The 17,869-nt window shown below is 39.5% G+C and overlaps 1 protein-coding gene across 1 annotated transcript in view; it reads left to right on the forward strand.

Annotated features, from left to right (window-relative positions):
• Positions 1-408: 408 nt before the first annotated feature.
• Positions 409-17,869, forward strand: part of LOC139713162 (uncharacterized) — a gene marked incomplete at its 5' end in the record, with an annotated part of 43,598 nt that continues 26,137 nt past the window's right edge. The window contains 3 exons of the mRNA XM_071624911.1: positions 409-478; positions 12,829-12,960; positions 13,791-13,960. Coding sequence (XP_071481012.1) covers positions 409-478; positions 12,829-12,960; positions 13,791-13,960 — 372 coding nt within the window. The remainder of the gene's footprint in view (positions 479-12,828; positions 12,961-13,790; positions 13,961-17,869) is intronic.

Here is a 17,869-nt window from a genome sequence, read left to right on the forward strand (position 1 = left end):
ATGTATCAGTGGTTATGTGAGCTGTTAACCCGTTGAGGACAGACTGATTTTGCTACAACACGCATTTCCCATAGACACCTGCGCGAGTATACTTTGGACCTGTCCTCAATGAGTTAATATATGAATCTCTACAGTGCTGATTATGTGTGTGAATAGAATAAGGACCACTACTAGTGTCGTAACCAGTATACTTTCCGTTGGGAGGGGGGGGGGTGGGGGGGGGGGGGGGGAGGTAGGAGGAGGAAGGGGAGGAGATAATGCGTACTTGTTTCAAATTATTGACAGTCAAGGCTTTGCTAGTCTGACCACCAGGTGAGGAGAGAAGGCCAATGCAGTATCTACCTGTCCAGTGCTGTCTTGGTACATTCTAAAACCTTGTGTCCTGTTATGATTTTCTTTGAAATCTAGATTTCTGAGGGGAACCTGTCAAAGGACGGATGGCACCTGTCCCTTCTCTCACAAAGTCTCCAAGGACAAGGTGAGTTCCCAATCCTCTCTAAGCCCCGGAAAATTGCTCTGGAAGTGTGGTTTTCTTTTTGTTATTTTCCTCTTCTTCTTTTTTGTCGTCTTTCTCTTTTACCTCATCACCTTTGGGACACACAGAGGAATTTTATCACCTGAGATCGACATGATAAAGCAGGCCATTTCGTTCAGTCCGCTGCACACTGAAGTGTCTCCATTATGTGACTCTATTGCTCTATCTTCCTCGATAATTTCTTTGCTGTAACCCACATAGGTTTCACATGGCAGCCAAATTGCCATCACAGTGTCACTCCCACGGACAAGATTCACCAAAACTTATGCACATGTGATAGGTCTTAGAAGTAGAGGGAGATTGATTTGAAATTCTGATTGAAAGGTCTGGCATGCTTCTGAGTACCATGTCAGTCATTAACAGGAACTCAAGAGTAAATGTTTTCCTCATTCACAGACCAGGTGGATTTGTTTTCCCTCTCAGTTAGCAATGAAAGACAAACCGATATTCACCATGATATGATTCATCGTAACCCAGGGTACGGCATTGTGTAGTGCCATCTCGTTTATTATCAGACAGTTTTGCAATGTTGTCATGGCCACTATTTTCACATTGCTTTATTTGAAATCAGTCTGAGGATTGTGTTTCTTTTTGTCCCCGCCGAACGAGTTCGAGCAGGGGACTATGAAACGGGCTCCGTACGTGTGTGTGTCCGTGTGTCTGTCCGTCCGTCTGTCTGTCTGTCTGTGCGTCCGTGTGTGATCAAAATGTTCAATTTGCTACTTCTCTGTCATTTATGAGCCAATTTTAATTCTGTTTGCTTTATATGATAGCACTACATGGGAGCTTTGAAACTTCTACACAGAATTTCAGTTGTGACCTTTGACCTTGACCTTTGACCTATATTGTACATTTTGCTTCAAAATGCTACTCCTTCGCCATTTCTAACCCGATTTCGATTCCGTTTGCTTTATGTGATGGCACTAGGTGAGGGCTTCAAAACTTCTACACAGAATTTTGACCTTTGACTTCTTTGACCTTTGACCTTGATTTTTGACCTATATTGTAAATTGGCTACAAAATGCTACTCCTTCGCCATTTCTAACCCGATTTCGATTCCGTTTGCTTTATGTGATGGCACTAGGTGAGGGCTTCAAAACTTCTACACAGAATTTTGACCTTTGACTTCTTTGACCTTTGACCTTGATTTTTGACCTATATTGTACATTGGCTACAAAATGCTACTCCTTCGCCATTTCTAACCCGATTTCGATTCCGTTTGCTTTATGTGATGGCACTAGGTGAGGGCTTCAAAACTTCTACACAGAATTTTGACCTTTGACTTCTTTGACCTTTGACCTTGATTTTTGACCTATATTGTACATTGGCTACAAAATGCTACTCCTTCGCCATTTCTAACCCGATTTCGATTCCGTTTGCTTTATGTGATGGCACTAGGTGAGGGCTTCAAAACTTCTACACAGAATTTTGACCTTTGACTTCTTTGACCTTTGACCTTGATTTTTGACCTATATTGTACATTGGCTACAAAATGCTACTCCTTCGCCATTTCTGACCCGATTTCGATTCCGTTTGCTTTATGTGATGGCACTAGGTGAGGGCTTCAAAACTTCTACACAGAATTTTGACCTTTGACTTCTTTGACCTTTGACCTTGATTTTTGACCTATGTACATTGGCTACAAAATGCTACTCCTTCGCCATTTCTAACCCGATTTCGATTCCGTTTGCTTTATGTGATGGCACTAGGTGAGGGCTTCAAAACTTCTACACAGAATTTTGACCTTTGACTTCTTTGACCTTTGACCTTGATTTTTGACCTATATTGTACATTGGCTACAAAATGCTACTCCTTCGCCATTTCTAACCCGATTTCGATTCCGTTTGCTTTTTGTGATGGCACTAGGTGAGGGCTTCAAAACTTCTACACAGAATTTTGACCTTTGACTTCTTTGACCTTTGACCTTGATTTTTTACCGATATTGTACATTTTGCTACTAAATGCTACTTCCGGCGGGGACATATTTTACGCACCGCGTAATTTCTACTTTTCCTTGTTTTTTTTGCATGTAAGATGATGTATGCTATCAGTAAACACACACTTGATCATTCATTCACTCAATGCAAGAACATTGATGAAAGAAACTGACACTGTCTTGCATAATAAACAAAAATTAATTTCCAATCCCATTCAAAGTCAACATAATAAAATCAGTACTTACAATAACATGTACAATAAAATCAAACAGTGAGGATTACAACAGAGCATGTAAATGAGAAAAAAAAGTTAATATTTGCCTGCATTAATTGTTACATAATCAGAGACAAGAAATCATTTTCGTGCATGATAGTACTAAAAAAAAATGTAGACATTTTTCGGTAACCCAGGGTACAGTGCTGAAAAAAAAAAAAGATCCAACAAAATGGTGAATTTTCATTTGGTACACCAGAGTATCAAATATAGCATCATATGTAAGGTTTACATCACATGTAATTCCCTTTCCTTCATCATAGACTAATCCTGCACTCTTTAGTCTTGCTAAATCTCTTTTTGTTTTTGTCGAGCCCACCGGAGGTGAGGGAAGACTAAGGGATCGCCTGCGGCGTTTGTCTGTCCATCGTCCGTCCGTCCGTCCGTCGTCTGTCCGTAATGCTACAAAAACTTCAATAACTCTTTACTCTGGGCTTCAATTGCAATCAAACTTCGAGGGAAGAGGGGTCATACAAAGTTTCACATTTTACTTTATACAACACCTCAGAATGATGTCGAATTGTGATTGGCCAAGAACATGTCACATGACATTCAATAGAAAATACCTATCAAACTCATTGAGAGTGACAGCCATACAATAGGCCCCTGGCATGGGCCTATAGCACGGCTCGAAGGTACTATAGCACGGCTTCGCGGGGGGCTACTAATGCATGGCCGCTCACAGAGTTCTGTGGCTCACACCCGTAGCAAAGCGCCAGCAAACTACATTGTACAGTGTACGTGCTGGCCGGCTGCGCTGCGCTGCCGGTAAGTCTCACAGACCAGGCGCGGCGCCGGCGGAGTACTGCAACGTTAACGTGTACGCGCAGTTACTTTACCTAGCTAGTGTATCGCGGCCTTTACACCTAGCGGTACTGCTGTGTTTTTACTTTTGACTCTGATCTGCTACGTGGACCACAGTGATCCCAACATCAAGATTTCATTTCAAGTTGAGAAACCGTAATTTGATTATTTTTCTGTGTTTTTTATACAAAATCATTTTCGGAAATAGACAAAGTCTAGACCTACTACTAGATCTACCGACATCTCAGATCGATCTAACAGTCAGGCCTAACTCGATCTAACGTTAGCGTAGAATGGGTATAGACCCTGCGGAGTTCGTGATTCCTGTGACTGTGTGGTTGAATCATGACGAGTGTTTGAGAGCAGTACACGCAAGGTGGTTTACAATTCTCTGCCTAATTGTTACATTTATTTTTGGGCCTTCCTGAGTTGGCGGTCACTAATTTTGTATTGTGATTGTGGACAAGGTGTTGTATAAAACGAATAATTTATGATTTTGTTCGTGCATTGGGGCACGTAATACCGCACTCGGCGCGAGATTCGCCACTGGTCTATTCAACGCGGCGCTACGCGCCTTGTTGAATAGACCAGTGGCTCATCTCACGCCTCGTGCGATATTCGTGCCCTATGCACTCACAACTCATAAATTATTCGTATAATATATGAAGGTCACCTCAAGGTCAAAGCTCACAGGCAGGGGTCAATGAACTTTTAGAGCCCAATGTTAAGTTTTTATGGCGCGTTTCTATTATGGGTCATAGCTTTTGATCCATAACTCCATTTGTGACCAAACTTGGATGATAGATGTCCTTTGGGGAGTGGATGGTCACCACAAGGTCAATGGTCACAAGCATGGGTCGAAACAAAACTATTATTCATGGAGCCCAATGATGTCAGATGGTTTGGTCACAAGCATGGGCGCGTTTCTATTATTTGGTCATAAATTTTGATCCATAGGTCTGTTTGTGACCAAACTTGGATGGTAGTTGTCCCTTAGGGAGTGGATGATCACCACAAGGTCAAAGGTCACAAGCAGGGGTCAATGAACTTTTAGAGCCCAATGTTAAGTTTTTATGGCGCGTTTCTATTATGGGTCATAACTTTTGATCCATAACTCCATTTGTGACTAAACTTGGATGGTAGATGTCCCTTGGGGAGTGGATGGTCACCACAAGGTCAATGGTCACAAGCATGAGTCAACGAACTTTTAGAGCCCAATGTTAAGTTTTTATGGCGCGTTTCTATTATGGGTCATAACTTTTGTTCCATAGGTCTGTTTGTGACCAAACTTGGATGGTAGATGTCCCTTGGGGAGTGGATGATCACCACAAGGTCAAAGGTCACAGGCAGGGGTCAATGAACTTTTAGAGCCCAATGTTAAGTTTTTATGGCGCGTTTCTATTATGGGTCATAACTTTTGATCCATAACTCCATTTGTGACTAAACTTGGATGGTAGATGTCCCTTGGGGAGTGGATGGTCACCACAAGGTCAATGGTCACAAGCATAAGTCAACGAACTTTTAGAGCCCAATGTTAAGTTTTTGTGGCGCGTTTCTATTATGGGTCATAACTTTTGTTCCATAGGTCTGTTTGTGACCAAACTTGGATGGTAGATGTCCCTTGGGGAGTGGATGATCACCACAAGGTCAAAGGTCACAGGCAAGTGTCAACGAACTTTAAGGGCCCAATGTTAAGTTTTTATGCCTCCGCCACGAGGTGGTGCCAGAGGCATTATGTTTTCGGGTTGTCCGTCCGTCCGTCTGCTTTCGTTTACGCGATAACTTGAGTAATTATGGCATGTTTCTTTTTTGCCATAAATTTTTACCCTTTTATATCTCTTTTTATCTGTTATGTCTTTTTTTTTATCTGTTATATCCCATTTGCGTACAATTTCTTGTACGCGAATGGGCAAGACACATAATGGCACTTGCCTTGTTGTCCCATCAGTGACTTTTTACTCTACTGTTGTGTGTCCATGTGTTGTGTGTGTGTGAGAGAGAGAGACAAACAGAGACCGATGGAGAAAGAGAGAGGGAAAAATCCTTGCAACCAAATCAATTTGTTGTGATGTCATTCTTCTCTTCTTTGATTAAAGACCAGAAAGTAAATCTTACTTTATGTATTGTTGAAGGTTTCTATGGTGATGTGAATGAGGATGATAAAGAGGTTTGTGGTGGCACCATAATATGTTTGTGGTCCTTAACCCTTGTCACTAGGCCGGGCTATTTTATTAGATGATAAAGCTGGAGAGGGCCTTCCGGACCATCGACCACACAATTGTAATCAGCACACACATTGCCTGCATTGTTATCTATATGACTGTGGAGTTGATTTTTAAAAAATATATATATAATATGCTAATTTTGCATGATATACATATATGTGTGAAATCAGACTTTTTGCTATGTATCACTAAATAAAGCTCCAAAAGACCTATTTTTGGTGTAAATATTCTTTCTAGTGCTCTTTGTCGCTGGGGCAACAAGACCTCATATCAACAAAATGTCAAATGTTCAGGAGAGCAAAAAAACAAAACAAAACAAAACATGAAAGCCAAAGCACTATCACAAATTGGATGGCCTTTCCTTTGACATGCCATGGTGGCTTCATTTTAGGGGTAAGACATCTAGGTTTGGACAGGACATCACTTGACTGATTATCTGACCCTTAATCCAAAAAGGTAATTTACACCAAAATTTGAGATGTAGGTCTTTTCACCCCAGCGACAGAATGTAAGTGAAAAAGATTGTGCCATCAAAAAGAATTTCTTCAGTATTTTATTGTGTTTTAAAATTTCTTATGTATATATTTGTTTTTTTGACTTATTGTTTTTCATTTTTTTAAATGAGATTTTTCAGCGACACTGTTCTGAGCATGAAAATTTGTTGGTTATTGATTTTAATCAATAAAAAGCAAAAATAAGCATGCTTTATGAAATTTGACTGAGAGCACAATTTGCATTGAACGTGCATGAATTCATGTTTTTGAGCAATTTTTGGTCCAAGATGACGAGATGTTGCGTGAAATGTCAAATGTCTAATGTCAGAATTTTGGTGCCATCATTTTTGCTGGATAACAAGTCTGCTACAGTTCATGACGTTATGTATGAATGGCAATTTGATATTTCATGTTTCGTTGAGTAGTACACATTCCATCAACTTGTGCAGACATATGTTAAGGGTAGTATTATTCTCCCTACTTTCTGAAAGAGGAAGGCCTATTAAAGTCGAGTGCATTTGCATTATGCTAGAAAAGTGAAAACAAGTTGAAATTTCTTCTTATTTTCTTTATATTGTTGTCCACATTGATGCTATTAATTCTAGTAGTCTGTAGTAAGCACCAAAACTTTAAAAATTCATCACTTTTGAATCGCTTGTCCTATATTCCTCAAACTTTCACTGATGTGTTCTACTAATATTGCTGCTTTCACTCAATCCATACATCTATATTTGGGTTTTGGTTTCCTTTCAAGAATGTGACAAAAAGCATTCATGGACATCCTCATTATACAAGGATGAATGAGATAGATAGCAGCAAAATTGTAATTGAAAAAAATACTGTTTTCTACACCCCTTTCCTTGTATGATTTTGTTTCGTGAAATCAGTGTCTATCACTGCCATATTGAAGCATTCATGTTCATACCTCTGCATAGGGTGGTTGAAAAACATTGTCTATCCATCTATTCAGTTGTTGGACCAGCCAATAACTGAGATTGTTCTTTACTTCAAATGTGCTACAGGGTGTATGTTTCTTTACAAGAAAATGTCATGACAGCGAGGATCAAAGGTCAAAGTCAAATTGTGATAATATACAGGGCTCGACACTAACGGTGGCCCGGTGGCCCAGGGCCACCAAAAATGAAAGTCGGGCCACCAAATTTAAAAAAAAGGCAAATTGCGTGGCCCGTCTCGGGCCACCAAAATATTTTGAAAAGTACGTACGTCAATTAATTTGTAACTTTTTGCGCCGGAAATTAGCAGTTATATTGTTTAAAGGATGCATGAAAAGGACTAAATGAGTGCCTGAGAGTGAGTGTTGCGAGTTTGTTGAGGCTTGTTTATGAGTAGATATGTCCAACTTCCAATTCTTACTATGACTGGATAAAACTTAGATATCTGACTCATTCAAAAAACAGGACTTTAATGTTTTTTTATTGTTTTTTTTCGGGGCCACCAAATTTTTCTCTCAGGCCACCAAAAATTTGAAATTGAGGATTTTGGTGGCCCCATCGGGCCACCAAACAAAAAAGTTAGTGTCGAGCCCTGCAATATATCTAATCATCTATGCAGTAACTCACTATAAAATGTATGGCATTATTTGCCAGATTTGTACAAAATTTAGGAATGTCAAAATCATATGAACAATAATTTTGTTATTCATTGGCTCAGCACTCATTACTTTACCAATCATGTGAACGTCATCTCACATTGTTAAGATGTACTACAAACCTTTAGGGAGAATAATATGACATAGCAGAGGCACAAATCACCATAGCGACATATCTAATTCTTAATACGAAAGTGTAATATTGAACAAGTGATGTTGTTGGATGGATGATGGATGTTGTTTGTTTTGTTTTTGTTTGTTTGGTTTGTTTGGTGTTTTTTTGCCCGACAAGATAACACGTACATGAACTCCACCGTACAAAGTACGTGTACTCATGTTCGGGGAGCCTGGCGAGTGCAGTCTGTGAATGTTATCATGTGTCCTCTTCCAGTCGAAAGTTGATCAATTTGCCAGCGGATGTGCTATGTTTTCCTGACGACATTCCCAAGTCCCCAGTTCCCAGGATGTGGAAGACAGCCGACGTGGATGTGACAGTTTAGGAACCTCAATAGACACACCATCATTGGTTTCTCATTCGCTCCCATGTCTGCTTTGGATGACTGAGGGTGTACTTCACGGGTCACGGTGGTATTAAAGCCTCGCCCTACATTTCTGACTTCTTTGCGAGCAGGTGGCGAATGCATTGATCTCAATTAGTAGCTAATCACTGCCTACAGGTTTTGGATGGAATAAAGAAATATTTCCCCACATCTGTGTGATTTCTTTGGCTTACTCTTTTCTTTGAAGGTCAGCGTACTGGAGCCTCGTTGATTATTTAAAGTAAATATTATCACGGTGATACCATTTTATTATTTTTTTTTTGTATTACAGCTGTGAAATGTGCAACATCGCTCCAAGTGTACATTTCGGATCTAGTCTGGGCAGAACCACAAGGAAATGGAACTCACTTGATCATAAGAAAGTTCTTGCTTTTCTTACAGTGAAGAAATCATTACAGATATTTCCTTAATAGATGATTTTTATTTTTGATGTTTCAAATTCAGTTGAACAATAAAGGACAGATAATGCCAAACAAGAAATACAGAAAGAAACATGGAAAGAAACGTACAGGTTTGTCCAGATGTTATCCAGTTAATATTAAAGAGGGACAAATACCATGGTAGTGCTCCTTAAGAGTAAAAAACTGCATAAAATGCCACACCCAAGATGTTGTGCAAGCTGTGGTAGTGGAGAAGCAGTCATGATAACAGCAACAAGTAAACAAAGAAGAGAATGTTTTGACATCTCATTTGAGTCATCAAACAAATTCATGCAAGAATTATTGATTATTTCTTTAAATGTTAGTTGCAAGGATAGGGAGTTGTTAAAAAAAACAAAAACCGGAAATATATATTTGATCTGAACACCGACATCAGCACAATCTTTTTTGTTTAATCTGCAAAGTGTTGTTGTTGTTTTTTCAAATGTCCTCTGTCTTCTTTTTTTCCCCCTGCTTCATCTAGGGGGACTAGATTTTTATGTAAAAGATAAGATAGTGTAAGACTAAAGCTTTGATCCTTATATTGTAAACAAAGTCATAGAATTAGAACTTCTCGGTAGTCATTTTAGTCTCAATAATGAAAAATTAAGATGAAAAGTGAAATCAGTATTTTGATTGATATTGTAGTTGAGAAAGAATTATAGAATTACTCCTTGACCACTTGAGGACGAGCTGATTTTGCTTTAGCACATATTTCCCTTGGACACCTGCCTGAGTATACTTGGGACTTCTTGAGACATACTTTGATCAGACTACTGTACTTTTTTTTGTCGTAGCTCTGCCAGTTTGTGTGATGTGTGAGATGAAGTCAACTGAAGGTAAAATGACTACCAGAAGTTTAGATGTCAATAATTAGAGTGCTAGTAATTCATCATTGCCTTTCAAGTAAAGTTGGATAAGATGCAACAGCAACAGCATCAGGAATTACAATTGTATACCCTCCTTGGATCGACTTCATAGTATCAAGGTTTTCATATGTTAGATTCATCAGACTGGCCCTTTTATCATGGGGCATATTTCAAGTATAATCAGTCCCTTCAACAAGATTGATTTCTTTCTCCTTTGTAATTTCTTTGTAATGAAGGGGCCCCACCTGGGAGAGAAAGCAAAGTTAATTCAATTCATTGCCGATGATTAGCAGGACAGTGGTTCCCACAACATACGGTTCATAGTTTCGCTGCTGCGTGGCTTAATGTCCTGATGCGTGGAGCAGATGTTCTGTTCGACCGTCGTCAGAAATTGGGAAACCAAACGCCGTGTCAAGTGCGATGATCGCAGCACATTACCGTGTCAAGTTCAGGGTTGATGGGCTAATCCCATTGTTTCCAAAAATAGACTTATTTTCGTAGTGGCAAGGATTGTATAACAAAGAAGGAGTTGCTGTATTCCAACGATGAAATATGTCAAATTGTCTGCACATGCATGCTGTGTTTTCCGAGGAAATAATTCCCATAGATTCAAGTACATTCCTGGGGGGCATTTCATGAGGCATTATGTCCGACAAAGTTGTCGGACAAACTTGCTCTCAGCCAATCAGATGCAAGGATTTCAGTAGCTTGTAACAGTTTGTCAGGAAAATATCCTACCAAAATGCTTCATGAAATGCCCCCCTGGTTTCCTTCTTTTAATGATGTTTTGATTTTTGAAGACTTTATGCAATTATCATAGACACATGACAATTTTCATTGATCATGTGACAGATGTGTTTGTTTGTGTTTTTCTAATCATGGAATGTTTAAATGCTGTTTGTGTACACAATGTCATGTGTCCCATGCGTCTCCAGACAAGGATACAATACCAGGGGTGGATCCAGGAATTCCGTAAAGAGGGGGCGCGTTTACAAAATTAATGGGGGGGGGGCGCATGCACCCCTCCCCCCATTTTTTTCTTTTATTTCTTTTGTTTCAACACAAAAATAAAGGGGGGGGGGGCGTGCGCCGGTTGCGGTCCTCCCTGGATCCGCCCCTGCAATACTGACAATTTTTATTTCTTATTTTGCCTTGAGACAAGCATGCATTGTATCAAAAACAGATGATTAGTAACTTTTGTCTGCTTAAAGTGTCTGTTTGAATTGTTTGTGGGATAGAAGTCAGAGTTCTATCACAAGGACCTGGCACTAATCATTAGTCAGTATTAATGGGTGAAGTCCATTGAGTTTCATATGGTCCTACGTACCTTTGGTTTATTAATTCTCTGTTTATTTCAATAATTATGTGGATGCTTTTCTGACACTGCTTTACATTCAAACAAGTTTTCCATCGAGTGAGTTCCTGTGTAAACTTCTGTTTCCCATGAAAGAGTAAGTCTCGAAAAATACCCAGTGCGGTTGAAAGCTGTACTCTTGTTGCCACACAGCAAAAATTGAAAGGCCAGTCATTAGACATTTTCTGTAAACATGTCATTGGTGGTAAATTGGCTTTCCAGTGTATTCAAATCAGTTGTGTGTCTTACATTTCATACCTTATGATAAGGTATTTATTGTTTGAATTGCTTTCATACATGTATCTATTTTGATGAGTAGAATTTGTTGTCATGTCAGGCAAGCCTTCGCCAGACTATGGGGTTGCCATTGATCAGTGCCAACCCCAACCCCAACCTCATAGCTAATTTGTTTGTTTGTATGTAGTTGTTTTTCTTTGGTGGGAAGTATGCATTATGAGGAGCCATTATGGGTAACTGGATAAGACCATGGATTCTCAATCATGAACAAAGTCCCTAGTTCACCGGCAGCAGTGAGTATGCCCTTAGGCAAGGCATTTCATGGTCATTGCCAAGTCCTCTGGGGAGAACTTCAATCCTTGGGTCCTAGGGTAGCTTGCTCAAAAGAATTCAAGTGCTTTCTCAGTGGTTACTGTGGATAAATCCGAACACAATCCACCTCCAAAATACCATCCTTGTATTTAGTGAAACTAGTTGATTTCAGCCGAATTCCATCTCCACAAAGTGTTACACTAGCATGGATCCAGTTATTGGTCTAACGACACTCCTTATCTTCAAATGCGTGAAGTAATTAAAGAGAGGACATATCCTTGAGTGCTGAATTTGATGAGCGTGTTTGGCACCTGCTAGTTGCCTTCACTCACAACATTTACTTCCTCGCATGAAATGTAATTTGATAATGAGTTGAATGTGATGTGTTTCAGGAGATGAGTGAGTTATTTCTGAAGGTAGTGGCTCTCATTAGTTTGCTGTTGTTGTTGTAGTAGTCTACGCTCTCCTCAAAGCAGCGTAGGATTTCATGTCGTCCTGTAACCCTCACTTCTTAATTGCTGTCTGACTTAGACATCAAAAGAGGTAAACATGAGTGATTTTAGAACACTATGATGTAATGAAAACTGGCTAATCTCATCAAATCTTGTGAAAACAAAAATTGCATACAACTATTTTTCCCTCTAACACATGACATGTTTTTTTTTATCTCTTCAATTCTAGTGACTGGCAACACATAATCAGTAAAAGCATAAGAACATATTGACAAAATGTAGTGAACAGACTATTCACATGTGTATGTTAATGTGATACACAATACACAATGAACATCCACTAACCCCCCCCCCCCGAAAAAAAAGAAGTAATAATGATACCTCATAAATGGAAATTCCAGTTAAGAGACTGTACGATACGACACGAAGAAGACCAACTTTGATAGATGAACTTGAAAAAAAAAGAAAAGAGAAACTAAGCATTACAATATGTGGTTCTGAAAATCAGGTGACAATCTGAACAATTTACCCAGATACAATTGTATGCATGAAGCTACCAGGCATATATAGTGCAAACTACCAATACTAGTACGTAGTAGAACCAAATGTCTGAAGCTCATATTCTGTGAGGAAAAAGTTGTACATGCACACTTTAATATCTCACCTATCAACCATGCTCTTTTCAAGGAAATTTCACACTAAATAATCAGTCTTCTATCCTTCATCCATCTCGTGATATTTTTGTAGATGCCGGTATGTGTATACTTCCTGAAAGGAGTCTGTAACCGCGACAACTGCCCCTACTCTCATGTCAAGGTCAGCAAGCGAGCGGAGGTCTGCCAGGAGTTTCTGCAGGGATACTGCCCTCGTGGGGAGAAAGTGAGTGCAGAGTGTGCCAGTCGCTGTTCATGTTTTTCAAGACTCCAGTACCTTGAATGATGTTATACTGCTCGAGAGTAAATCAATTTCAAATGATGTAATTTGAATTGATCAAAATCGTATTGGGAGTGCAATTTATAGTGAGCCCCATCAGAAATTTTGTCAGACCTCTATGTCCATCTAAAGGAGATATTTAAAATTTTGCAAACTATAATAGTGTTGTTGCTATGGTAACATCTAGACTGATTACAAAAATGTCAGTGTTTCACATGCAGTGCTATGTAAAACACAGCCTTGACATAAAGGACAGTATGCTGTCTAAAAATGAAGCAATTCCGTACAGTATATGGCAAAAGCAAAATACAGACAGAGAGACTGGTAAGACGAGTGAAAGTGAAGTAGCGATAACAAGCAGCATTATCTATTGATACAAAAAAGAGGAAATAACCTTTGTAATGCACTATTTGATTGTTTAATTATTCTTATAAATGTATTTTAGTAAGGTAGGCATGAGCAAGGTAATCCATCAATGACAAATTGAAATAGATAGAAACAATGTCAGCTGCTCTTGTGCACTGGTGTGACAAGGTTGGTTACTTTTGTTTGCACAAAATGGAGGAATTTGCCTTGATGCAGTCAAAGTGAATGAAAACAGTGCACTCAAAGTCTTGACATCAGTTGTATAACTACATGAACCACTATCTTAAAATCCTAATGACGTTGTATATGAATATATTACCCATGGGACTGAATCAGTTAATGAACATAATGAGCTGATTGTGATATGATATCAATATTCATAGATTCTGCACCCACCAATTTGTTTGCAGTGCAAGAAGAAACATACGCTGGAGTGTGCTGAGTTCAACGAAACAGGACAGTGCAAGCGTGGTAACAAATGTCCACTTTGGCACCGCAAGGCCAGGAGACCGTCGCGCGACGGGAGGAAAGGAGCAAAGAGGCGGAGCAGCGATGGAGACTCCTCCTCCTCAAGAAAGAGGTGAGAAGATGGTAGAATGTTTAAAGGACAAGTTCACCTTCATAGACATGTGGGTTGAGTGAATGCAGCAATATTAGTAGAACACATCAGTGAGGGTTTGAGCAAAATCGGACAATCCGTTCAAAAGTTATGAATTTTTGAAGTTTCTGCTCAGTCACGGCTGGATGGAAAGACTACTTTAGCTTGTGATGTCACATGAGTACAACGATATAAAGAAAGAATAAAGAAAATTCAACATATTTCAATTTTTCTCGCACAACAAAAGAATACTCGACTTCTCTCTTTCAGAAGGCAGGGGGAATAATATTACCATTAACATACGTCAGTAGCAAGTCGGAGAAGTGTGCACTTTATTCAAAAAGTAAAGTTTTGTGAAATTCTCTTTTTATTTACCTTGTATAGTTGTACGCATGTGACATCATACACTGTAGTAGTCTTCTCTTCCAGCAGTGACTGCGCAAATACTTAAAATATTCGTAACTTTTGAACGGATTGTCCGATTTTCCTCAAACTTTCACTGATGTGTTCTACAAATACTGCTCCATTTTCTCAATCCTTATGTATATGAAGGTGGACTTGTCCTTTAAGGGGTGTACAGTTCTGGTCGGGGTGAGGATTTAGCTTTTAACGTTTTGTGAGAAACTCAGAAACCACTCTATGAGATGTCAAAGAGCATGCAATTCTAAGAAGTATCAAAAGTTTGTTTGATGAAAATCGGTTTTGAAATGGCTGAGATATCGAAAAACAAGGTGAAACAAAGAGATCCCAATAAAGGTGGGGCATGTCGCCTTTTATTATTATCACTTTTTTTGATATCTCAGCCATTTGAAAACCAATTTTCATCAAATAAACGTTGAATCCTTCTTAAAATCACATGCTCTTTCATACTTCATAAGAGGTTTCTCATTATCTCACTTAGGAATGTTCAAAACATGAATCCTCACCTCAACCACTACTGTACAGTCCCTTTAATCCTGGCACTTGTGTACTGGCATCAGCGTGACGAGAAACACAAATAAGTTTGTTAGGGCTCGATATACAGTCGAGTTCTGTGTGTATGGCCCACTTTTGTGTCATGTGCGCCCAAACATTAGCAGTCAGTAAAAAAAATTATAAAAATGTCCACCCAAATCATGTGTGTATTTGCACACACGATGTAAGTATACAGACTGTGTGCGTGCCACACCCAAAGCATTTTCTTAATTTTTGCAGCCTATTCATGGAACTTTGTAGTGCTATGCAGAATATCGTGCACAAAAGCACAACAGTGCAGCACTTGCATGCATGATACATATGCGTTTTTTTGGCTCACAAGCTCTCTTGCTCAGATTTCCCCCTCCAATTTATATCATCACAAAATCTGGATGTGATATTTGCAGCATTCTTGGTTTGCAAGAGTATTTTCAAGGGATGTCAAAGTTGCACTTGGTCATGCAGGGCATCCACACTTGTGAAGTACTTGCTTAGAATGTCTATGAGTGTGTAGTTTGCAAACAGCAAGGAGAGTCCTTGTTTCGGAACATGTGGTGACCCTAACAATTGTAGAAATTATGCTTTTCATAATCGTGATTACAAACAAGTGTGGAAGCCCTCAAAATTACACCATCAAAACTTTTGGTGTACCATGAAGGGTAAATTTTAGCACATGCAGCAAACACTTTAACCCATGAACAAAATCGCAGAACCACAAACCACTGTCCTTAGCATTCTGAGAACCATGAATTGGAAGCAGAGGGGTAGGATAGATTGAGTGATGACTGAAACAATAGCATGGTGGCAATTAGCGATGTAGGTTAATACTACGCATTGCAAGCGATAACTTCCTTCCTGTATTTTGCCGGCAGCCATTTTCTATGGCATTGACCCTGGTGGTACTGAACTACATAAAATATAAAAACAGTTTCTGTTTGGGTTTTCCTACCTTGTGTACTCTCCTAAGGCAGTCATGCAAGGAGAGTGTGCTGTAGGTTCTTTCTACAGGTGTCATTCAGACAGACATTTCCATCTAGATTACAGGCAGCAAAACGAAGATTATCATTCGGTATAGTTATGTTCTTTAATGTTTACCACTTTTTAAGCATTGCAACTCATAACATTTTTGGATTTCTTCTCTCTTCTTTATGTCGTGATGGGGAAAATAGTATCTATTTCGTAAAAATTGTAGATGAAGGAATAATGAAATCGAAACTAGTATAGTAATCTTTTTGTCATTGAGCACAAAAGCCACGCCTCATTAATAAATCTGTGAAGTTATGCTAATGACTAAAAAAAAATGATATCATGCTTTGAGTTTAACTTAGATAAACAAGTGCAACATATCTCTGTTCTATGTCATTAGATGAAGGCATTTGCTGCAATCTATCAAGTTAACATCATGTGCATGTGATATTTGTCAATATTGTGGCCTGCAAATCTCATTAACTTGTATTCATGACTGTGAGAGGAAGTTATAATTGCTGGTGTATCCCTCAAAAACTATTTAATGCGCTGTATGGCAATGCGAATCAATTTTCATTCCGGCACATCACCTTCAGATTCCATAATTACAAAATTGTGTAAGCCCGGGGCACCAAACGGAGGGAACCCAAACAATGATTGTTATTGTCTGTCGTAGCTTGTCAGTCAAGGATCATTGTCCCACGGTCTAGACAGCTGATCGATCAAACTCAGTCGAAGAGCCCACTTCCGACCGAGAACCGAACCAAACATCGAGACTGCAGCTCACTGGATGAGGCTTTTTAGGTCATCATGCCTTGTCCCTATCTCTTGGCAGTTGTGCTGGGTCAGTCTGTGAGGGTGATTTTCATGCTGCTCTTCTCTTTCTGCATCAGCAAAGGGTGGGGTCTGGGCCTTCATGTTCCCCTTTTGCAAGTATATTGTAAACAGTAACAAAATACGTAACATCAGAAAAGAGCTACATACCAGTAAATGGGCCTTTAGAACCCAACGTAATGTTTAATATATTTTCAGCAGGGCCCTTTTACTGTAAAACAATATTTTAGCGGCATGAAATTTTCGCGAATTGCCACTGGCATTCAATGCATATAGTGTTGACAAGAACTTTCGTGTGCATTTTGATTTCGTGAATCTTGGCTCTCGTGAAATTCGCAAAATTAAAATGCATATGAACAATCTTCGTTTTGCAGTACAAGGTGGCACTGTGTGAAAGGAAAAATGGTTGTGACAGGGATTTAGTCCCAGTTATTTTGTACTTTGGAGAAAGGTTCCTGTCATTCCTCAAAGCACTAACCTGATACAATATGAAGATTGCTCTTGTGTGCATACACTCTTGAGAGATTGATGCTCATACATACCATATTTCATTTGTTATCATACTTTTTATAAAATGGGTTCAAGGATGTAGCCAATAGGAAGCGCTGAAATGAGTCACCTGTGCTTTCGTTACTCAGTCCCATTGCACTGCGTGTTAAATCCTATTGCCGATCGTCTGTGCGCGCGGCGGCTCCTTTGAATTGCATGCATACGCGCTGTCAATCCTGTAAACAACTTCTAGTCCGGCCTTTCTTCCCTTGTGCATAACATGTGTGGCGTACCTATCATACGTACAGTGTACAGTAGACCAAGCGTTGTGGGACCGGACGCATACATGGAGTCACTTTGAAGGGCAAATCCAGCGATTAAGCAGGTTAATTCTCACGCCGTTTTCAGAGTATGTTGTCTAGTAGGCCTATACGAGGAGTCTATATCAAGTCTTTAAGGTAAAGGGTGCATATTCTATGTAAAATAAGTAAGTTTTCATGCTGGAACTTAAGTGTCCGGAAACCCAACCCCCCATCATACTTATACTGTATGTGCGGGATTTCCGAGTGCGACGTGCGTAAATGTTTGGGACGAACATCTTCGGACGTCTTGACCCACAAAGGTACGTGAAAAACGCTGAAAAAATGC

The sequence above is a fragment of the Diadema antillarum genome, unplaced genomic scaffold, assembly GCF_040938485.1.
Source record: "Diadema antillarum isolate AM-2024a unplaced genomic scaffold, OU_Dant_1.0 seq00001918_RagTag, whole genome shotgun sequence".
NCBI classification, from domain to species: Eukaryota; Metazoa; Echinodermata; class Echinoidea; order Diadematoida; family Diadematidae; genus Diadema; species Diadema antillarum.